The following is a 23,840-nucleotide window of genomic DNA, read 5'->3' as shown; positions in this document are numbered from 1 at the left end:
GAGGTCGTGCTGGGACGAGCAGAAACCTCTGAAATCCGCTCTCCTTGCACTGCTCGTACCTGTAATCCCACAGAACCCTTGTGCTGAGTTTCACACCAAACTCGCTACGCTCACAGTTGCATTCTGGGTGCACTTGAATTACCGTTGCTTCAGCTAGAAGTGTTATGTACTTCCTGGGAGATGAGGATGACACAAAACAGGTGGCTGGCGACCGTTAGAGTTTGACTTCGACTCTCCCCTTCCGCCTCTTTCTGCAAACGAACGGGGTCTCCAGTTGGGGTGCGAGTCTGCCGTGTCGTTTGTACCGGCATTATGTCTTTGATTAATGGTTTGAGTTGTTAACGGAATTGGAGTCAAGCCGCTCCCTGTTACCTTCCTGTCCCCTTTGTCTCAGCCCAGGGCTGTGCCGTCCATACGCATACAGCACGGAGGCTCGTGCGCGGAGCGGAAAGCCACCTGTCAGCATGCAAGTGAGACTGAACTGTGTGTGCTTGACACCCTTGCAGAAATCTAGTGTTTGGAGTCTCTGAGCTTGAGACCTGACCGGAGTGTGGTCTGCTCCACACCGGAAGCAGGTGCTGCTTGACATCTGTGGCATCAGTCCCTTTGTCCTGTGCCCGACCAGTCCAGACTCCATAGTGTTGCTATAGCACCAGGTTTCTTTCGTTTTCTGGTCGTGTTCTACTAATAGCTAGATGGGATAGGGATATGTTTTTCCTTTGCTTAATTTATCCAGGTTTGATTACCCCTAATTTACAGGGATTTTAATTTTGAAAAATAATTAGTGGAAGACTGATGAAGTAGAGCTACACGTCTGGGTGTTGTATTTAAGTATGTGAGCAACAGACAGGACACTTCCAGGGTGGCTGGGGATTTGGATTCGGAGGAGTTACTGCTCTCCTCTGGATCCTCTGTGGCGTTTTTAGGAGTTCCTGACTTACAACATGTCATAAAACATACATTTAGAGAAGATAAGAACTGGAAAGTTTCCTAATACTGGTGGTTTGTTCAAAAGTCCATTACGGATTTTGAAAGGTAAAAATGAAAGTGAAGGAGTTAGGCATCTCTTCATGTTGCTTTTGTTGTGCTTTTTCTCATTGTGTTGGTGTTCTGGAATTTGTAGCCAGTCCAATGGATCTGACTCTGCACCCTATTAAACAGGAGAATTTGCTTTAAAAATTCTATTGTACCTGGTTCTTACCTATGAAGTCCTTCCCCACACCAGTTCGTTTTAAATTATTGGGTCTTCTCAAGCATGGGATTAGCGAGGATAAAACAATGTGTAATATGTTGGAGGCTTGTGAAAGATTCCGGGGTGGAAGCGACAGAGTCTCTGACTGAATTTTGCTTTGTACTTGGGCTTGCAGGAATTGTGGGAGGCGCTCCAGTGAAGAAATGGACCAGTCTGCATAATCATGGACTCTCCTTGCTGACCATCACCACCTGCTGTCCTTGATAAGTGAGAGAGAGTGGGTCAGGGGAGAAGGAAAAGAGGTCAACATGAAGCTAAAGCAGCGAGTCGTGCTGTTAGCAATTCTTCTTGTCATCTTTATCTTCACCAAAGTTTTCCTGATTGACAACCTAGACACATCAGCTGCAAACCGAGAGGACCAGAGGGCTTTTCACAGAATGATGGCTGGCTTGCGGGTGGAGCTGGTGCCCAAGCTGGACCACACCTTGCAGTCTCCCTGGGAGATTGCAGCCCAGTGGGTGGTTCCCCGGGAAGTGTACCCAGAAGAGACACCAGAGCTGGGGGCAATCATGCATGCCATGGCCACCAAGAAAATCATTAAAGCTGATGTGGGTTATAAAGGGACACAACTGAAAGCCTTACTCATACTTGAAGGAGGACAGAAAGTTGTCTTCAAACCTAAACGGTAAGTCTTCATCTTGGAAGTTCTATGTGCTAGTTGGTTGATTCACATAGCTTGCAATTTATATAAGACTTCATCTCCTTCTCTTGGTGTTCTCTTCAATAAAATGAGAAGAGTAGACCACAAGATCTCTGAAGTATTTTCTAGCTCTTAATGTTCTATGATTCTTCGAGTAGGGGCAATTTATGGGAACGTGTTTTGGTTCTGTATAAGACTTGAACATTTTACACTTAAAGCTCTCCTTGATTTCTGAATTTACCAAATGTGTGCTTTGTGCCAGATGTGAGCGATACAAAATGAACTGGTTAGGAACTCAGTGACTTGTCACCAAAAGTGTGCAGTTGGAGGCTGGATAACTAACCACATGTCAGGGATGCAGTAGAGCCGGAGTTAGCCAGAGCTGGAGTGGGTTTGGGCAGGTAACTAAAGTCCCCTTGAAGTACTGAAGCTATGATTCTTTCACACGGGTTTTGTTTCAATTAATAAACTTTATTTTTTGGAGCAGTTTTAGGTTTACAGAAAAATCAAGAGGAAAGTATAGAGAGCTCCCCCACCTACCCCCAGTGTCCCCATTATTGACATCTATTAGTATAGCACATTTGTTACAGTTGATGAGCCAGTATTAATTTATGAGCTAAAGTTCATTGTTTGCAGTAAGGTTCACACTCCGTGTGGTACATTGTGTGGATTTTGATAAACATATAATGACAAGTACCTACCATTACAGTATCCTACAGAACAGCTTCCCTGCCCTAAAAATCCCCTATGTTCCACTTACTCATCCTTCTGTTTCCCCCCCCCCCCCCCCAAACCCCTGGCAACAACTGATCTTTTTACAGCCTCCATAGTTTGGTCTTCTGCAGAGTGCTATATAATTGGAATCATACCTTTGTAGCCTTTTCGGATTGGCTTCTCTCACTTAGCAATGTGCATTTAAGTTTCCTCCACGTCTTTTTGTGGATTGATGCTCATTTCTTTTTATTACTGAACAACATTGCATTGTCTGGATGTACCACATTTTGTTTATCCATTTACCTACTGAAGAACATCTTGGTTGCTTCCACATTTTGGCAAATATGAATAAAGCTACTATAAACATTCATGTGCACGTTTTTTGTAGATGGAAGTTTTCAGCTCATTTGGTTAAATACCAAGGAGCATGATTGCTGGATCATATGCTAAGAGTATGTTTAATTTTGTAAGAAACTGCCAAACTGTCTTCCAAAGTAGCTGTACTCTTTTGCATTCCCACCAGCAATGAAATGAGAGTTCCTGTTACTCCACTTCCTCACTAACATTTTGTGTTGTCAGTGTTTTGGATTTTAGCCATTCTGATAATGTGTGTAGTGATGCCTTATTGTTGTTCTACCTGTTTTAAGGAGAGAACTGAGCATTTTAGCTCCCTCAGTCCAAAATCTGAGAAAGTGAGCTGAGTTGTATGTTGTTAGACAGTGATCCCTTGGGGACTTCTCAAAGGCTCTACAGAGATAATTGGTGTGGCAATTTTTAAATAGTTTTCTGTGAGTATATGAATTTGAAATAGGTTAACATGATGGTGATTCATGTTCTTTTGCCAGGAATTAGTTACCAGTGAATTTTCTCAAAGTTGGTAATGTCTGAAATTTTCTGTGTACTAAATGTTTTTTTCATTCCTTAATAGAGCTTTTGAGTCTCTTGCTGGGGTGGGATAAGAAATATGGGGTAAAGGTGTACAAAATTCAACTGTGCCAAAAGTAGTTAGCTTAGCCGTCTTCACAACCCTACCATCAGTAGGTAATAGGCAGCCGGAGAGCAAATCTATTGGGATCCCAGAAACGGAGGAAGTCTGCATTTGCCTGGAACTGGGAAGTGTGATGTATGGAAGACATGGAAATTAGGAAAGTTAAAAATACAGTATGCTTTTGGAGAATAGAAAAGTCTGATTGGCAGGTGATGTGGAAAAAGTGTGGTTACGTGGGCCTTGCGATATATTTTCCACTGGACGCACACCGTTCACCAGGCACCACACTAAATACTTTTGTCTCTGTCCATGCTTTCAGCCTCCATCACAACTGTGGGCCGTTACACCTCTTATTTAGAGAGTAAGAAACTGAGGCTGAGGGAGAGTAACTAACTTGACACGGTCATCCCGCCGTAAGTGGCTTTAGGATCTGAGTCTGAGCGGCTGGTGTTCTGCCACACACGTGTAGTTCTCTTCAGTTTGTTTGCCTTCCTGTAAGTGTGATGACATGCAGCACCCATCATCAAAAATCACTAGCTTAGTTTTGAAATGTAGTTCTTGACGTCTTGGTTGGTGGCCTGGGCGAGCAGCAGTGTGAGCAGAAAGAAGGCAAACTAAAAACAAAAATGAAATTCGCGTACAGAGATGCGCTGTGGGCATTTCGTGTTTAAAGAAGAGGATGTCCCCTGCACAAGCACCATCTGTACAGGGGGCACTGGGGGTAAGGTAGGCCAGCAGGAGGCGTTAGAAGGCAGGTACTCTGGGTAGTGCGCTCTGTCCGTGCTAGTCCAGGCGCTTGGCAGGGAGGCCCAGGGTGTTTAGACCGGGTAGAAGTGGAGGGAGGGGAGGCCCGGCTGGTGACCAGGGGAGGTGGCAGCAGAGAACCGCACAAACTAACCTGGTCACTGTCGCTTCATCTCCCGTCTCTTTCCACCACCGCAGCCGTCCCCTTACCTCCCTCTACCACATCCTGCTGAGGGCCCCTTTCATTCCCCCTCCAAATGCCCATGTGAGCACTGTGTTCCCAACTTTAAAACGTCCAGGGACCGCCCGTTGCTCACTGGACAAAACCCAGCCTCCACAGCGTCATGGTCCACCCCTGGCAGTCCAGTCCTCCCCTCTACACCCTGCTCTTGATTCCTGCCCCACTGGTCCCCGCACCCCCCCAGCCCACATCACTCCCAGCCCCAGGGAACTGTCCTCCCCCCACCCACCACCTGCAGGGGCCCTGCGGTGGGGGGTGTCGCGCCCTCGGTCACGGCCCACGCCGACCTGTGCTGGTTACACCCGGCACTGTCACAGGCTGCGGACGGTGGGTACACGTCTCAGTGCTTGTAGAAATTGACTCTGGCCCCGAGACGCCCAGCAAATTGCTATTCTGACCCTGGGGGCCTCCGAGGCTATTTAGTCCTAGTGTAAGTGCAAATTAATGTCCTTGGTCAGACGCCGATGTCCTTCAGCAGAAGGGGAGGAGTGATTTATTGGCAGTTACTGTATGAATTTTGCTGCTCTGCCAGTGACAAGATGGATCACTCTCTGCTGAGAGGAGGCCCCATGTCCCTGCTGCTCCGGCGGCACGTGCACCCTTCTTCACGAGCCACTTGTGGTTCCTGCGCTTCCGGAGCCCGGATGGCCGTGTCCTCCTGTCAGAGACAGGAGGCGCGCGTGGTGGGTGGAATTTATGGGAAGACAGTGATGCTTTTATTTGCACGTTTTGCCTCACATTAGAAAAGTGATTTTTTTTTTTTCCCTCAGTGTAGCTGTCGTCCTTCTGGAAGTAGATGGGCTTTCACAGGCAAAGCCTGCAGTTACGGTGGGAAGGCAACAAGATGGCAGGGTAGGCCTCAGAGTGGGGAGACGTGAGTGAGTGATCCTAGCGTGTGCGGGAAGGGACCTTGGGGATGGGCCGGCCGGGCCAGCTGCTCCTTTGACGGGTGAGATGCAGCGTTGGGACGCGCCACGGTTCACACAGCCCACGGGGAGCCAGGGAGTCAGACCTCCTGACTCTGCCGCAGCTCTTTCATTCTTATTTCTTCCCTCTTCTTTCCCTCCCTTCCCCTCCAGCCACCCCCAACGTCCCTGGATTCCCCTAGGGTTTAACATTCCACCCCGAGCCACCTTTCGAGGTTTTGGAAAGCTCTCGAATGTTTCACTGGAAGGAGTGGACCGCACAGCGCACACATGTCCCTGTGGCTCCGCTGGAGCCCCGACAGAGAAAGTGTTCAGGACTGTCCCCCAGCTCTGCAGACAGCCTGCAGCTGTGGTGGAGAGAGACGTGCTCGAATAATGTCCGCTTTTGCTGCAGTTCTGTTTAAAAATGGAGGCTTTACTGGGGAGGCAGCCAGTGGAATCCTAGGTAGCCTGACCAGTGCTTTGACACTAGGAATGAGCAAGCGACGCTTGAGGATACGGACCATACTAAGAAGAAACTGGCCTCCAACTGGGGGGTGACGCACGGCTGTCTTCTGACAGAAGTGTTCCATCACTTTGCCTTGAAAAGGTGTTTTGTGGGCATGGTTCGTTTCACTTTAGACGCCAAGGTCATTTACACTGAAGCTCACAGCCTTTGACAGCACCGTCTCCCACTCCCCCTATCCAGGTGTCCAGGAAGAGCAGCTCCTCTTCCCTCCAGCTTCCGTTCATTTCTATTTTACACTTGCCTATAAAGCCTAATAGGTCTTTTGATTCGGGGAAATGCAGGCGAACAGTAGTGGTCATAAGCGGATTTAGTGTCTCTTTCTTCCCGATTAACCATTAAATGGTATCTGTCTTTATGATTGGTAGAAAGAAATATGCCAGCTTTTATTATCTTTTGTTTATGTCATGCATGTGATGGAAAAATCATCAGAGTGGAGTTTGAGATGAAAGAGATCTTAGAAATTGCCCCCTAGTCCAGCCCCTAGTATGTTATAGATGTAGAATCTAAGACCCAGAGAAGAGAACAGTTTAGCTCAAGGTTACCCAGACAGGTAATGACAGAACCATACACCTGGCTGTCACGCCAGTCCAATATTCCTGCCGCTACATCATCATAAATGTAAACACAGAAAAAGAGGATGGTTATTCAAACAGCTTTTTTCAAATGCACCTTTGCTTACTCATTAAACGAACACTGAGGCATATCAAGACCGTTTATTTCCAAGAAATTTAAACTTCTCTTATAAGCCTTGCCATAGCCATTCTGGTAACACAAACATTTTAATTGTATGTTTCCCTTCGTTTCTTCAGTTCAGTCTAATAAAAATGTTAGCAAACATTTATTAAGCACCAACTATAGGTAGAGACACAGAGATAGTCCTTGCCCTCCAGAAAATGACCTTTGAGTTTTACTTAAACTCCATGGAAAGAGGGGTAGAAATAGCATCTCACATGTTTTATTCATAGAGTGACTGCTGCAGCAGATAGAGAAATCTAGTTTCCCTTCTCCACTTCATCTTCCCCCCTCTACCAGTGATTCATCCGAATCCACACCTCTGCTCAGGTTTGGCAGGGAAGGTGTCCATAGGGCGGAGTCAGGCTTGCTAACGTTCTGTTCTGCTGTCTCGTGCGGTGCCGATGTAATTCACGTCTACATCTGTGCTTCCCATTCACTCTGCAGGTATAACCGAGACTATGTGGTAGAAGGGGAGCCCTATGCTGGTTATGATAGACACAATGCAGAGGTAGCAGCCTTTCATTTGGACAGGTATGTGTCATCATGGAGGGTTACGTTTGCTTTGTTTCCTTTTTTAAAAACCTCTTGGAGAGGACTTGTGGACTCCTAAAGGGAGCAACACTCATAACTTCCACTTGGTACCTACTTGAGATAGCTGATGGACGGATTCCACTAAATTTGCACGAGTCCTTTGCAATCTGGGTGGTTCTCGGAATACCAGAGTAGATATCTTCACTTTATACTATTTAAGGTCATTTCATTCTGGTATACCACCATGAGTGAAGATATTCTTGGTAAATACAATGGCAGGATGAAAACCAGAGTTGGAACTCAAGTCCCTAAATTGAATTCATCATTAATTGGGCCTGAGAGTACTGTTTTTTTGGTTTGTTTGTTTTGCTTTATTTTGTTTTAAGTAAGTAAGACTTACCCCATATGCTAGAAGCATACAGCATGACATATATAATGAATTGGCCTTCATACAAAATATGCTTGGCTTCAGTAACCAGAATAATTCCAAAAGAAAAATGGATATACATTCGAAATGTGTAAGCTAACTAGGAAGATTAATATTTTTTTCACCACGGGGCTGGGCTAGCCGGGAGCCTGGTAACAGGAATGTCTGGTAGCCCACTTCCCCGTCTGAGCAACATCGCCATCAGGGCATATTGACAGACTTCAAAAGAAATATTCACAATATTTGTTAAATGAATATATAAAGAAAACCAGAAGAAAATAAAGGTGAATTTTTGTCTTTTTCTGGATTAGGAAGGATTTTCTAGGCACAAAAGCAATAATTGAAAAATTGCAAAGGAAAAGCTATTCAGTAGACTCTGCTAAATACAATTAACTCCTATATCAGGAAACATCAAATGAGAAAATACTTGAATCCAATGTAATCCAAACATTAACAACCTTAATATATAAATGTTTATACAAATCTATATATATGCTAAAACTTTAATAGAAAATGATCTAAGGACACAATTGAGTGAATAGAAATTATCAGTTGCTGATAAATATGGCGGGGGTGGGGGCGGTGGTTCATCCTCACCAATAACAAGAACAAATCCAGTTGAAACAATGGGATACGATTTTCTTCTGCTAAAAATGGTAGGATTTAAAAAAAAAAACAACAACAGTATTTTATTGGCAGGAATGCATTGAGATTCCGATGCAGCTTGTGGCATTGTTAATCAGTTCAGTCTTTTGAAGAACTCTGGCATTATGTATTGGAAACCTGAATGTTCCTACCCTTTGGATGAGTAACTACCTTTTTACTCAAATATCTAAGATATTTCTAGGAAGGTATTTCTAGGAAGTACCCTGGAGAAGTAATGAAATCCAAAGTTACATGTATTCAGGATCTTAGCTGTAGAGTTTTCAGTAGTGAAAAACTAGTAGCAGTCTAAATATCGAGTGATAATGGAAAAGGTTAAATAAATGTTTGTTCACAATACCATGAATTTTCACTGCCTCTTTTAGGACCTAGTGGTAGAGAATTAGGTAAATCCTGCTTCTCGCTTAAAGGCATGCTAGAATCAGTCTTTCCAAGAGCTCATTTGTTTCCCTGTTGTCTTCATTCCCAAACCCTATTTCCCAATTGATGGGCACCAGCAATGCATGAAGATCATTTTCCCCTATCTGTACCAATATTTCATAAACCAGTATTTCATCCAACACATGAATTTGTGTTAATCTATGTAAAGTGGTACCTCATTGTTAGTTATTTGTTTTTCCCCAGTTATTATTAGCAAAATTTAACATCTCCTTATCTTTTCATATCACAATACCTATTCGTTAACTTAAAGTGAAATAGTCTTTGTACAGAAATCACTCCCTTTGATGTTAATTAAATATACTAATGTTTTAGTTCATGATTGTGCTCTGGGGGGTCTTGCATTTAAAAGTCCTTCCCTACCTCAAAGTCGGAAAGTTCTTCTCTAGCCCAGCCCCCTACCCGTTTTGTTAACTGCTACCCCAGCCGAGCTCAGGTGATATGGCCCCTCAGCACTGCACTGGCTGCTGGTCGTTGGCCTGGCGTGGTCAGTGGGGAGAAAAAGGACTTCCCCACTCTCTTTGCCGTCCACGGCTCCTGATCCTTTTCTGCTCTGGGTTGCTTTTTCTCCATTACATTAGGATTTAACCACCTTCTCTGGCCTCAGGAGGTTCTCTCGATTTTTCTGTTATTTTGACCCATCTGTTGCTCTACTTGCTTTTGTGGCTTTTCAAAGATTGAGTGTAAGACAGTCAGGAGCCCTGAACAATGGATTATTTCTTTGTGCAGCTGTTTTGAAAGGTTTTATCATGACATGAGAAAAGGCTCATAACGATGAGTGAAAAGCAGGATACAAAACTGCATATAATATAATCTTGATTGTGTGTCTGTACACAAGAGTGTGTATGTATGTGTTTATATATATGTGTATAAAGGAAAAAATGCTCATATGCCAAAATGTCAGTAGTTATTTCTGGGCTGTGGAATTATGGATGATCTTTATCTTCTTCATCATAACTTTTCTGTATGTTCCAAATCCTGCCCCTCCAACTTTTCTTCAGTGAGTGTGTATTTTTTAGCCAGGAAATTTCATTTTTAAAAAAATAATTTTGCTCAACTATAAGGTTGTATTTTTAGACCATTAGAGAGAAGTATCTTCAAATAGATCTGTATTTAGTTGTCCTATGGGCTTATCCTTTTAGATTAATCTATATAGTTTTCTGTCAATGTGCTTTTATCCAAAGCTTTGAACCTTTATATGGGTTTAAGCCCATTTTTTTTTGATGCTTTGTTAAAATTTATTTAAAAGTTTTACTATGAAAAATTTCTAACAAATTAGAATAGTTTAATGAACCCATGTACCCATTCCCCAGATTTAGCAGTTGCTCACATTTTGCTAGATTTGCCTTATCCTTTTTGCTGAAGTGCATATTAAAATACATTACATACATATTGATATTAAACTTATAAATATATGTACCTTTTTTTTTTTAAAGATTTTATTTATTTATTTGACAGAGACAGCGAGAGCAGGAACACAAGCAGGGGGAGTGGGAGAGGGAGAAGCAGGCTTTCTGCCGAGCAGGGAGCCCGATGTGGGACTCCATCCCAGGACCCTGGGATCATGACCTGAGCCGAAGGCAGACGCTTAACGACTGAGCCACCCAGGCGCCCAAATATATGTACCTTTAAAATATGTTTACCTGCAGGGGTGCCGGCCTGGCTCGTCAGTAGAGCATGGGACTCTTGATCTCAGGGTCGTGAGTTCAAGCCCCACGTTGGGGGTAGAGATTACTTTAAAAAAATAAAATATTTAAAATACGTATAAGTATAAATATACATATATATACCTACCAATCAGCAATATCTTTTCTAAGACTACTTTATAAAATACACCCCCCAAAGATTTTTCTCTTCTGTTCTTCAACCTCCCAAACTAGGATTCTGGGTTTCCGCCGAGCCCCCTTGGTGGTTGGCAGATTTGTTAATCTACGGACAGAGATCAAGCCCGTTGCCACGGAGCAGCTCTTGAGCACCTTCCTAACCGTAGGTAAGATTATAGAGGACATTTAAATAGGGGAATAGTTAATAAGTGGGACATCATTGAGCAAGCTGGTTTGTGACTTTTAAGAATTGAAGAACTCAAGGGACTATAAAAGCAAATTGGGCCACTTGTTTTCAGGTTCCTGGGGGTAATGGATCTAACAGTAGGTGGCCAGAAAGTGAAAATTTTGCCTAACGTACTTGGTTGTGTCTGTGAAGTTAGGAAGTGAGGTCATTTACTGATAGTGTAAGTAGATAATAACTTTACTTGCTTCTGCCTGATCTTTTTTTTTTTTTAAGGTTTTATTTATTTAAGGGAGAGAGCAAGCATGAGCAGGGGGAGGGGGCAGAAGCAGGCTCCCTGCTGAGCAGAGAGCCTTATGGCGGGACTCGATCCCAGGACCCTGGGAACATGACCTGAGCCGAAGGCAGCCGCTTAACCGACTGAGCCATTCAGACACCTCTCCTGCTGCCTGATCTTAAAGTAAATCTCAAACTCAGATTTTGGCCTAAATCCGTTATTGTATATATATCATTGACTTGGTGGTTTTTTCATATACGTGTACTTTCTTGGGAACTGTCTCTTTAGAATTGAGGGAACTGTAAGGCAGCTCTGAAGGAGGGTCAGAAATGCCCTTGGAGGGTTGGGTTTGGGCCTGGAAGGTCACCACTGCCCTGCTACCGTGCAAGGGTCAGCCTGTAACCCACTGTGCATGGACTTGACCCTGGCCCTCTGGCCTCAGTCCTCTGTTCTTTCGCTCTGAGTAAGGCATCCGAGCTAAAATTCTTACTCCTGTTCTCCTCGTGGACACAGTGAGAATGGGAAGAAGTCAGAGGGGTCGGGGTCTCTTGTCTCAGCCTCATTGTGGTGACATTGTCAATGACACAGTGCTCTGCTTTACAATATGACTGTTGAAACAGACGTTGCCAGGTGGGTTTCACCTTGCTTTGCTAGAATGAATGGATTTATATTTGAAATGAGGTGAAATTGAATATTTAAAGGACTTGTGACAGAGTCATCTTTCAGAATTTAAACCTACAAGGCTAAGGCTAAGGCTGTTCTTACAAATAATCCAAAGTGGACGGTGTCACTGATTTGTTTCATATGTTTTCTAATTACTTTTGCTTGTCCAATTTTATGCTCAGGTAGACATGAATTCCTGATGGATGAGAGGAGGTCAGGAAGAATAGGCCAGAGTCCCAGCTCTCTGGAAACTCACAGAAGGTTAACTCTCATACATGGTGCCAGGTGTGGGGGATAGAGAGGCCAGGCAAAGGTTTGTAGAGGAGGCTATTAGCCACTAGACTGATTATTGAAGAATCAATAAGAGCTACCCAGGCAGCAAAGAGGAAAAGGCATGGGGCAAAATAATAGGAAGTCATAATGAGAACGAGGGCCTAAAGACCTGAAAGTACAGAGGATTGGTATCTTCGGGGAATGAGCTCCTGGATACAGCCTGCAGTGCAGGGCGGGGTCTTAGTGGGGGCTGCCGTCACAAGACAATCATGGACGATGTGGCTTAAACAGTAGAGATTTATTCCTCACAGTTCTGGAGGTGGGAAGTCCGAATCAGGGTGCCAGCACGCTTGGGTTCTGGTGAGGACCCTCGTCCTGGTTTATAGTCAGCCACTATCTTACTGTGTCCTCACACGGCAGAGAGAGAATGAGAGAGGAATCGTCACTCCTGTCTCTTCTTAGAAGGGCACTAATCCCAGCGTGAGGGCTCCTCCCAACAGTCCCACCTCCAGATACCACCACACTGGGATTAGGGGTTCAAATCTGAATTTAGGGGTACACAAACATTCGGGCAGATAGAGGGATTGCACGGGAGATAGGCTTTAAATAATGAGCTGACCTTAGCACAATTTTTAAAAATATGTTCTTAGATAACTTGGTATTTTTAGATAACTTGATATAATAACAACTAAATTCTGCATAACCCTTGCAGCTTGACAAAGCACTTTCACACAGTTACCTTGTTTTGATCCTCTTAACAAAAGAGTGCAGTAAGTAAGGGAGATTTACCCACATTTTATACTGAGAGAGAGGCTCAGAAGAATTCGAGGACTTTCCTGAGTCACATAGCTACTACCTCTTAGCCAGGATTCAGACCTGGATTTTCAGACTGTCACATATTTCATCTGCTTATATTCTTTCAACACAATTTTATTTCACTTCTGTGTGGTAGGCTCTGAACTAGGTGCTGAATATCCAGAAATGAATGACACCTCCCTGCCTTCAAGGAGCTTTGTCTGGTGGGGAAACCAGACATGTACAGAGGGCCTGTGACAGTGTGGACGGAAAGGGGAGATGCGCGGGTCAAGGTGTTGGTTCCTTGGTGAAGGTGGTGTTTCATCCAGGTCTTAAAGGGAAAATAGCAATCCCCCAGGGAGGTACAGTGGAAAGAACGTCCTAGGTGTTGAGACTCTTTTTTTTTTTTTTTTAAGATTTTATTTATTTATTTATTAGAGAACGAGCGAGAGAGAAACAGCATGAGAGGGGGGAGAGTCAGAGGGAGAAGCAGGCTCCCCGCCGAGCCGGGAGCCCGATGCGGGACTCGATCCCAGGACTCTGGGATCATGACCTGAGCCGAAGGCAGTCGCTCAACCGACTGAGCCACCCAGGCGCCCCGGTGTTGAGACTCTTAACCTTTTTTGTACTATGGACTCTTGGCATACTAGAGAAGCTTGGGGATCTTTCCTCACAATAGTGTTTTTAAATGCATACATTCGAATACATAGACTTACAAATGAAACCAATAATACTGAAATCTGGTTTTGTTATCAAAAATTCAAAGTTTGCAATATACTAGCATGTGCTTCGTTATTATTTAACACATTAAATAACAGATCTAGCAGTGATTCAGTAACTCATAATTTCAGGCTGAGTATAAATGATACTTTGCAGTGTCTGCAGCAATGGTTGATATGCTATGAAAAGTCTGTGGTTTCTTCTGGTGAAAAAGTCACAGGTAATGCTAATACCACCATGGTTTGCTTCCTACTATCATAATTGAAGGAATGCTGAGTTTCAGATAGAAGTTAATGAAAGTAAAGGGGCGCCTGGGTGGCTCAGTCAGCTAAGCATCCAACTCTTCGTTTCAGCTCGGGTTGTGATCTCAGGGTCGTGGGATTGAGCCCCATGTCGGGCTCCACACTCAGCACAGAGTCTCTCTCTCCCTCTCGCTCTGCCCCTCCCCCCTCAACTCAAATAAATAAATCTTTAAAAAAAAAAAAAGATAATGAAAATAAGAATTTTGTTCCCATCCAGTGCACAGGCTCTGAGTTAACCCTGCTTCAGGTGGAGGACAGCGCGTAGACAAGGGTGACAAGAAGTGAGAGAAGCCCGTGGCAAGCTCAGGGGACTGTGTAGTTGAGCCGAAGTGAAGGGAGATGTGGGGCTGGTGAGGGAGGAAGGCAGGTGGTCAGGATGGTGTCACTGGCGGGCCTCGTGCAGCAGACTTAGAATGGGACACTTTTTCCTTAGACACTCGGAGGCCATGGAAAGAGCTGGAGCTTGGGAAAATCAGATTGGAGTGCTGGAAGACCAGCCACGGCAGCATCGTGGAGGCCGCCCTGGGAGGGGCGTGAGGTGAGGGCTGGAAGGACATGGCAGCTGCCGTACCCCCGCGGGTGCAGGGCGAGTCACGGCTCGAGCAAGGACAGTGGGGAGGAAGCGTTAAGAGACCCTCAGCAATTAGAATGGAACGAATTTGGTGAACATTTGGGCTGAGTGGGACAACTGAGGGAGAAAGAAAAAATTAAGAATGACTCCCCAGTTCCTGGATTGGATGACTCAGTGTATAACAAAGCTGTTAGCTGCCTTAGGAATGTGTGAAGAGGAGGAAGATCGTGAATCAAATTTTGGACATTTTGTTTCCTTGTGTGAAATAACAAGAAATATATGTATTGGTCTCTGCCTCCGGGTGCCGGACACAGAGCAGAGCTTGTAAAACCCTGGTAAATTCCTAAGCCATAAGAGCACAAGTAATAGCTCTTATTCTAATGAGGTGACTCCACAAGTGGGCTAGTCACCAGAAAAACAAGCCATAATTGGAAGCTTGGAATTTCCAGCTCCCTGCCTCCCATCCTCCAGAGAGGGGAGAGGGGTTGAGAATAAAGTTAGTAATAGATCATGCCTACGTGAGAAAGCCTCCATAAAAATCCCAGTAGTATGGGGTTTGGGAGTTTCCAGGTTGGTGAACCAACCATGTGTCACTGGCCAGGCCCTGAACTCCATGAGAACAGAAGCTCCTGGGTCTGGGACCTTGCCCTGTGTATCTGTCGGGCTTTCGACATGTATCCTTTGTAATAAACCAGTAATCTAGTGAGTAAACTGGTTTCCTGCGTCCTGTGAGCCTCCCCAGCAATTTTTATTTTATCGAGGTATGGTTGACATACAACATTTATATTAGTCTCAGGTATGCATTGTAATGACTTGAAATTTTATATATTGTGAAACGATCACCACAGCATCTGGTTAACATCCATCACTGTACATAGTTACGGAATTTTTTTCTTGTGATGAGAACTCTTAAGATCTATTCACTTAGCAACTTTCATTATAGTATTATTAACTATAGGCGCCATGCTATACTTTCCATCTCCGGACTTACTTATCTTATAACTGGAAGTTTGTGCCTTTTGACCCCTTCATCCATTTCACCCACCTCTGGCAGCTACCAGTCTATTCTCTGTATCTAAGAACTTGGTTTTGGATTGTTTTTGTTTTTGTTTTTAGATTCTGCGTGTAAGTGAGAACATACAGTATTTGTCTTTCTCTGTCTGACTTGTTTCATTTAGCATAATGCCCTCAAAGTCCATCCATGTTGTTGCAGATGGCAAGATTTCATTCTTTTTTTTATAGCCGAATAATATTCCATTGTGCATATATGGCACATCTTCATTCACTCATCAGTGGACACTTAGGTTGTTTCCATATCTTGGTTATTATAAATAATGCTGCGGTGAACATGGAGGTGCAGATATCTTTTCAAGTTAGTATTTTCTTTTCTTTTCTTTTTTTCAGATACTCAGAAGTAGAACTGCTGGATCATATGGTAGTTCCATTTTTCAGTTGTTTGAGAAACCTCCATAGTGTTTACCATCGTGGCTACGCCAATTCACATTCCCACCAATGGTACACATGGCTTCCCTTTTCTCCATATCCTCACCAATCTTTCCAGTCTTCTTTGGAAAGATGTCTACTCAGATCTTCTGCTCATTTTTTAATCAGATTGTTTTTTGCTATTGAGTTCTAGGAATTTTTTATATATTTTGGATACTAGCCCCTTTTCATTTTGTCAGTGGTTTCTTTGGCTGTGCAGAAGCTTTTTAGTTTGATGTAGTCCTACTTGTTCGTTTTCACTTTTGTTGCTTTTGCTCTTGGTGTCATATCCAAAAAAATCATCACCTCATCACCCAGACCGATGTCAGGGAACTGCTTACTGCCTGTGTATTCTTCTAGGAGTTTTATAGTTTCAGGTCTTATGTTCAAGTCTTCAGTCCACTTCGAGTTGATGTTTGTCTGTGGTGTAAGATAGTGGTCCAGTTTCATTCTTCTGCATATGGCTGTCCAGTGTTCCCAATAGCATATACTGAAGAGACTGTCCTTTCCCTACTGTATATTCTTCTGCCCTAGCAAGTTAACCAAACCCCAAGATGGGGTTCATGGAAACCTCAGATTTGTAAGCCAGCCAGTCAGAGCGCAGGTGACAACCCAGACTTGCAGCTGGCCTCTGAATTTGAGCACAGTCTCGTGGACCCGACCTTTCAACCTGTGGGATCGGTTCCTGTCTCTGGGTAGACAGTGTCAGAATTGAGTGGAATTGTGGGATACCCAGCTGGTGTCCAAGAATGCAGTTCTCCACAATGGAATGGGTACAGAATCTTACCTTGACAGGAGCATCCAGGAGTAAATGTTGACTAGTCGTTTAGGTGCTTTAGACTTAGTCTACAGCTTAGGAGAGAAGTGTGGGCTGGAGGTTTAGATTTGGTTATTAGAGGTGGTAGTTCATCCAAGGAGAGCACAGAGACCAAGTTGTTGATCAGAAAACCAGTTATAAAAGTTACAAAATCCAGGATATAATAATAGATTTCGGAGCCTAGGTAAACGGGGATATTGAAGTCTGGAAAGAGATTGGAGCAAGATTATTAATAATAAATAGCCGGCATTGATTGGTCTCTGACACTGTCAGGCTTTGTGCCGAGCATTACTGTGGATTTATCTATCTCATTTACTCCTCACAACCCAGTGGTAGGGGAGTGGTATCCATTTTACAGAGAAAGCTTAGAGAGGTAAAATCACATGCCCAAAGTCTCACGTCTAATGACTGTTGATGGTCCATATTTTAATCCCAGAAACATGACCCTACTTCCCACTCAACCAATACACCATACTCCATTCACTTATGAAGGGTCTTATCAAACTCAGGACTTTGGATTTTATTGTGTAGGCAGCAGGTTTCCTACGCCAAGCAGTGTTTTGCTTTGTTTTTTAATTGTTTTTTGAATCAGTAATACATTCACATAACTCAAAATTTTTTAAAAATATTAGAAAGATTGCAATAAGGGGCGCCTGGGTGGCTCAGTTGTTAAGCGTCTGCCTTCGGCTCAGGTTATAATCCCAGGTCCTGGGATCGAGCCCCGCATCGGGCTCCCTGCTCCGTGGGAAGCCTGCTTCTCCCTCTCACACTCCCTCTGCTGTGTTACCTCTCTCTCTTGCTGTCTCTCTCTCTGTCAAATAAATAAATAAAATCTAAAAAAAAGAGGGGCGCCTGGGTGGTTCAGTTGGTTAAGCGACTGCCTTCAGCTCAGGTCATGATCCTGGAGTCCCGGGATCGAGTCCCACATCGGGCTCCCTGCTCAGCGGGGAGTCTGCTTCTCCCTCTGACCCTCTTCCCTCTCGTGCTCTCTACCTCTCATTCTCTCTCTCTCAAATAAATAAAATCTTAAAAAAAATAAAATTAAATAAATAAATAAATAAATAAAAAGAAAGATTGCAATGAGAAGTTTTCCTTTCATCCCTCTGTTCCTTCTCCTTCCTCCCAGTGGTCATCTCTATTGGTAATTTCTTTATGTCCTTTCTGTACGAAATAGGAATATATATTTTTATTTAACTGCCATTATATAAAACATGTCACACTGTACATACTTCCGCATCTTATTCTTTTATCTGATACATCTTTTACCTAACAGATCTTGGAAATCTATTATCACATAAAGAGCTTCTTCGTTCTTTTGTTGTTACCAGCTGCAAAGTAATGCGTCGTATGGATCTACCATAATTCATTTAACCAGACCTTTAGTACACATACATGTTCCAATCCTTTTTTTACAACCAGTGTTGCCCAGAATTAACACGAACAGACGTTACTTCACACATGATCAAATATATCCAGAAATGAAAGCACTGGGTCACAGGGCACGTGTATGTTGAACCAGGTTATGTACCTGGTAGTGACGCGTGAGAAGGTCTCTGTTCCGCCAGTGGCACCAAAGGCATGTTTCCCGACTTTGGCTTTTGTCTGTTTCACGTGTAGCAGCTTTATATTTAAGAGGCATTTGTATTTTCTTTTACCTGTCTTTGTGTATCCTTTGTTCACTTTCAGCTCTGCCCCTGATCTTCTCAGTGTATAGGAGTTCACACACAGGGAAAATAGTCCTTTGTGATATAAATATTTTTTCCCAGTTCTTTAATTTCTCTTGATTTTGCTTATGGTAATTTCTTTTTTTTTTTTTTTTTGCCTTATAGACATTTTTGTTTGTTTTTAATGTAATCGGTCCATCTTTTCTTAGAGATTTTCTGATTGTGAATCATAGCCTTGCTTACTCAAAGATTATGGAAGAATTCCACCTTTTTTATTTTAAGTACTTTTATAGTTTTATTTTTCATGTTTAAGTTTTTGTCATAGTTTTAGAATTTATCCTAGTATGTGGAATGAAGTATGGTTCCAGCTGGTTGGGGTTTTTTTCCCACTGAAATAAATTTTTGTTTCTATGTATTTTCATTTCTGGATTTTCTGTTCTGCTCCTATCTGTTCATGAGTTGATCTGTTTTGATACCTGGTAAGATTAGTCCCCTCTCTTTGCTATTTAAGAGTTTGCTAGCAGTTCTTTCTTTTTCCTTATAACCTTAAAAATCATCCTTTCTAGGGGCCCTTGGTGGCTCAGTCAGCTAAGTGTCTGCCTTCGGCTCAGGTCCTGGGATCGAGCCCCATGTCAGGCTCCCTGCTCAGTGGAGAGTCGCTTCTTCCTCTCCCCACCCCTTGGCTCATACTCTCTCTCGCTTGCTCTCTCTCAAGTAAATAAATAAAATCTTAAAAAAAAAAAAAAAAATCCGGGGCGCCTGGGTGGCTCAGTCGTTAAGCATCTGCCCTCGGCTCAGGTCATGATCTCAGGGTCCTGGGATCAAGCCCCGCATCAGGCTCTCTGCTCAGCAGGGAGTCTGCTTCTCTGTCTCACTCTCCCTCTGTGCTCTGTCTCTCTTTCTCAAATAAATAAAATCTTTTAAAAAAAAATCCATTTTAACCTGTAAAAGATCTGTTGGTATTTTGATGGGATCAAGTTAAATTTATAAGTTTATATTTTTATAATTATAAACATTATATATGTGGTATATTGTTCCATCAGTTCAAATATTCTTTACTTAGAAACGTTTTTGAGGTAGAAGAATGATAGCATCAGTTTTGCGGGTGCGTGTGGAGTGTGCGCTGTACCAGGAGCTGGAAACACTAAGGCTTGAGGGCTGCTCGTCTCTTCAGGGACACACGTGCGTGAGAACCGAACAGTCATTAAAGGAGTACGTGAGGGGTTTACAGGCAGGAAATCAGCTCCTTTGATGGCTGTATTTAATAGGGATGGAGCACCGAGAAGGCATTACTTAACTTTTTTAGATCGTTTTGTTTCTTACACTTTTTATTTTGAGATAATTTGGAATTTATATAAAAGTTGCAGAGATGATTCAGAGTCCCCCAGATTCCTTAATTAGTAACACTCTCAGACCATTTGAGAATAACGTGCGACATGAATACTCCTTACACCAGCGTGTGAAGACCTCGGTACTTCCTGACCACCAGGACCCTCTCCTGCACAGCCGCATCCGGTCATCGACAGCGAGAGATGCACACCGATGCAACAGCAGCATCTAACCCGCAGACCCTGTTCAGATTTTGCCACTTGTCCCTATAATGCCCTGTAGAAGTCCAGAACTCACTCTAGGATCACATGTTGTGTTCGTTGTCATGTCGTTTTAGCCTCTGTCCTTCTGGAACAGTTCCTCACTCTCCTTATTTTTTTGTGACCTTGACATTCGGTAAGAGTGCAGGTCAGTTACTTTAAAGAGTACCTCTTTATTTGAGTGTTTCTGACATTTCCTCATGATTTAAAAATGCTGGAGGGAATACCAGAGAAGTGCTCTTGTCCTTTTCTCGGTACATCCTGTCAGGAGGCCCACGATGGAGATTTGTCGCTGTGTCCCATTACTGGTGATATGAGCTTGTGTCCCTTGATTAAGATGGTAGGTCTCTGTAAGGTTTCTCCAGTGTCCAATTAATAAGTATTTTATTAACGGAGTGCTTTGGAGTATATCACTATGAACTCTCAGACTCTTAATTTACTCAGTTATGATTTGCTGTTACTTATTTTGATGCTCAAGCTGTCCCAGCTTTGACCAGCGGGAACTCCTACACACTGTCTCGTGGGTCCTTTGGAATGTCCCCATCGTTCTCTGAGTGCTTCCTTACCCTGGCATAGCAGTTGGACGCAGGCCCATCTTGTACTTTCTTTGCCCCAGCCCTAGAGTCACCTGTTTCTCCAAGGAGCCCTGGGCCCCTTTAATACAGTAGTAAAATGATATTTAGAAACTGATGTGTGAGTGCTAGGTGTTTACTGCCATTGCTGCCTGGTCTCCATTGTCTCTAGGCTCTCTTGAGGGACAGAGGGAGGAAACCTGTACACACACACACACACGCAAGCATCTGTATCTTTTTCTATATCTCTCTTCCGACCGATCACTCCAGTCCAGTTCTAATTCAACACCACAAGATTTATTCTGGCTTTCTCCCTTTCTATGAGTTAACCTCCCTTCTCCCATCTGTGAAAAACTTGGTTCCCATTATCCTCAGTGTATTTATTTATCTGCTTGACACCCCACCCCCCAGTGCCCACACTCCTGGCCCAGAGCCTGTCCCTGGATGGGCACACTCTCTCTCTCCCAGGCGCTCTGGCCAAAGTGTCGGCTCTGACAGAAGAGGAGAGGGCATGACTTTCCTTTACTTAGACTTGACTCCTGGGAGAGGGACTGGGTAGCAGGGCCCTAAGGGCAAGGAGACTTTGATATACATCCTTTCCTGCCCTTTGACTTTTTTTTTCACTGTGTGCTTTTTTTTTTATGACCTGTATAGAAACTAAATGTTTAAATATCATTCAGGATCATTGTTTTCACAGGATCTGTTCACTTAGCTGTTCCCTTCTACATCGTTAGGGAGAATTCAGTCTTCCTTTTTTCGTTAAGTGTATTTGGCTCCCTTCTCTCCCATAGGAAATAACACTTGTTTCTATGGGAAGTGTTATTACTGCCGAGAAACAGAGCCGGCTTGTGCTGATGGAGACACGATGGAGGGATCTGTCACACTTTGGCTTCCAGATGTGTGGCCTCTGCAGAAACACCGACACCCGTGGGGCAGGACTTACCGTGAGGGCAAACTGGCCAGGTGAGTGCTCCCGTGAGCCCCCATTTCGTTCTGTCCAAGGAGGTGGGGCTGAGGGCAAACCTGCCAGGCAGGGACGCCTCTTCTCTGTGTTTTCAACAGGGCCAGCTACAGGGGCACCTGGGTGGCTTCATTGGTTATGCATCCGACTCTGGGTTTCAGCTCAGGTCGTGATCTCAGGGTCGTGAGATAGAGCCCCACGTAGGGCTGCGCGCTGGGCACAGAGTCTGCTGGGGATTCTGTCTCTTCTTCTGCCCCTGCCCTGCGCTTGCATTCTCTCTCTCTCTCTCAGAACAAAACCGTGCCAGGTACAGGGCTGGCACCCAGTAACCCTGGTGGTGCTCTTTGCCTCCAGGTGGGAGTACGATGAGAGCTACTGCGATGCTGTGAAGAAAACATCCCCCTATGACTCAGGCCCCCGCCTCTTGGACATCATTGACACTGCCATCTTTGATTACCTGATCGGCAATGCTGACCGCCATCACTACGAGAGTTTTCAAGATGACGAAGGCGCCAGTATGCTCATCCTTCTCGATAATGCCAAAAGGTAGGACCACAGGACCATCCTTGTCAGTTAGGGCCTGGTCAGGGTCTTTGCTTTTGGCACCCATCTTCCCATCCTGCTCAGGGTTCGTACTCCTTCTGCCCTCAGGGTTCTGAGGACTTTAAAAAATGGAGAAGTAGGTTTTTTTCCAAGGAGGCCAAGACTCTATGATTCTCAACACAGACAGCTGGACGCCAAGGTCTTTGATGTATCGCTACCTATATCATTCTTCCTTGACTGTGATGCCTAGAATCTTGAGAGATACATATTGAATAGAACATGAAATTTAGGGGCGCCTGGGTGGCTCAGTTGTTAAGCGTCTGCCTTCAGCTCTCCTTGGAGAGAAAGGAGCCAAATACACTTAAGGAAAAAAGGAAGACTCTGAATTCTCCCTAACGATGTAGAAGGGAACAGCTAAGTGAATAGTTGTCCTGGGATCAAGCCCCGCATCGGGCTCCCTGCTCCGTGGGAAGCCTGCTTCTCCCTCTCCCACTCCCCCTGCTTGTGTTCCTTCTCTCGCTGTGTCTCTCTCTGTCAAATAAATAAATAAAATCTTAAAAAAAAACAAACCATGAAATTTAATTCCTGTTAAATCGATTCTATCCAAAGGTTCATGCAGTTTTAAAAAGTAATTTGTTTGATAGGATGTTTTGCTATATTTATGGCAGTCTAGACCCAGACTTTTTGTGATCATGAGAAGAGCAGTTCCTTTTGTTATATAAAAACAAGTTACTTTTGTCTTAAGACAATCTTATTTGTTTTGAATAAATGGATGGTCCTTAATGTTTTTAGGTGTGGTCTCTTTGAAGAGCATATTATGTTTTCAGTTTGCCCTGTGCCTTCTCTGTGGTGCCCGATTCAGTACCGTACTTTTAGTGACATTTAGTAAGTGTTTGCTAAATAGACTACTTCCTTGAGCCCAGAATTGTCCAGGCTCTAGGTCACTACCACTAAGATTGGTTGCTGAGAATAATCTGAGAAAAGGGTCCTCAGCGAAGAACGGCCGAGCGGCACTTGCGGACGGCGCCCCCACATTACCCCGAGCAAGGGGCTTACACCTGCAGAAAGCGGGCGCCGGCACACACAGCAGAGCTGGTAGAGGCCGGTGCTACGTGCGTTCCTGAAAACCTTTACCGTGACTTACACAAATGATCTTTTTGTGTGTGTTTGTTTAATGAGTGTATGCACTGTGGAAATACACATGGAAATAGTTGTCTTTGCTGTTTACTATTGGAGGGCTGCACTGTGCTCAGGGCCCCCAGACCTTCCAGCTATCACGGTGAGCTTCCAGGAGAGGAGTAGAAAGTTGAGAGTTTTCCCAGAACTGGTTCTCCTCGTGTAACTCTGAATTACTGCTGAGGTCATTTTTACAGATGCTTTGAATTACTGTTTTCTCGGGTGCCTGGGTGGCTCAGATCGTTAAGCGTCTGCCGTCGGCTCAGGTCATGATCCCAGGGTCCTGGGATCGAGTTCCGCATCGGGCTCCCTGCTCCTTGGGAGCCTGCTTCTCCCTCTGCCTCTCTCTCTCTCTCATGAATAAATAAATAAAATCTTAAAAAAAAAGAATTACTGTTTTCTCAGCTTCCGTGAGCCGTTTGTCCAGTTTGAATCTGGCCATATACTTACTTGTAGGGATAGGATAATCCTGCTCTTTTCTCATGGGTGATTTCGAGGTAGAACAACTTGTTACAAGTGACGACCATCTGTGTGTTAGTGGGAACCATGTGGATAGCCTTTATTTCTCGCCTGCCCCCCCGCCCCCATAAAACCTCCAGGTCTCGGGGTCCTCCCTTTGGT

General features: G+C 44.1%; 1 protein-coding gene across 7 annotated transcripts in view; it reads left to right on the top strand.

Annotated features, from left to right (window-relative positions):
* The window catches only part of FAM20B (FAM20B glycosaminoglycan xylosylkinase), a 43,708-nt gene that overhangs the window by 13,402 nt on the left and 6,466 nt on the right, over positions 1-23,840 (top strand). For 6 of the 7 annotated variants that reach the window (XM_045877370.3, XM_064594261.1, XM_045877372.3 and 3 more), the window contains 5 exons: positions 1,368-1,877; positions 7,193-7,279; positions 10,688-10,797; positions 21,331-21,502; positions 21,855-22,046. In XM_045877370.3, the coding sequence (XP_045733326.1) occupies positions 1,501-1,877; positions 7,193-7,279; positions 10,688-10,797; positions 21,331-21,502; positions 21,855-22,046 (938 nt within the window). In that variant the 5' untranslated portion in view covers positions 1,368-1,500. The remainder of the gene's footprint in view (positions 1-1,367; positions 1,878-7,192; positions 7,280-10,687; positions 10,798-21,330; positions 21,503-21,854; positions 22,047-23,840) is intronic. The other variant, XM_064594262.1, reaches the window with a different exon arrangement.

Source organism: Mirounga angustirostris, unplaced genomic scaffold (assembly GCF_029215605.1).
Source record: "Mirounga angustirostris isolate CCGP_5_RB_7025 unplaced genomic scaffold, mMirAng1.0.hap1 SCAF_6, whole genome shotgun sequence".
Taxonomy (NCBI): domain Eukaryota; kingdom Metazoa; phylum Chordata; class Mammalia; order Carnivora; family Phocidae; genus Mirounga; species Mirounga angustirostris.
Note: the sequence above shows the minus strand (reverse complement) of the source record. Positions and strands in the feature narration are given on the sequence as shown.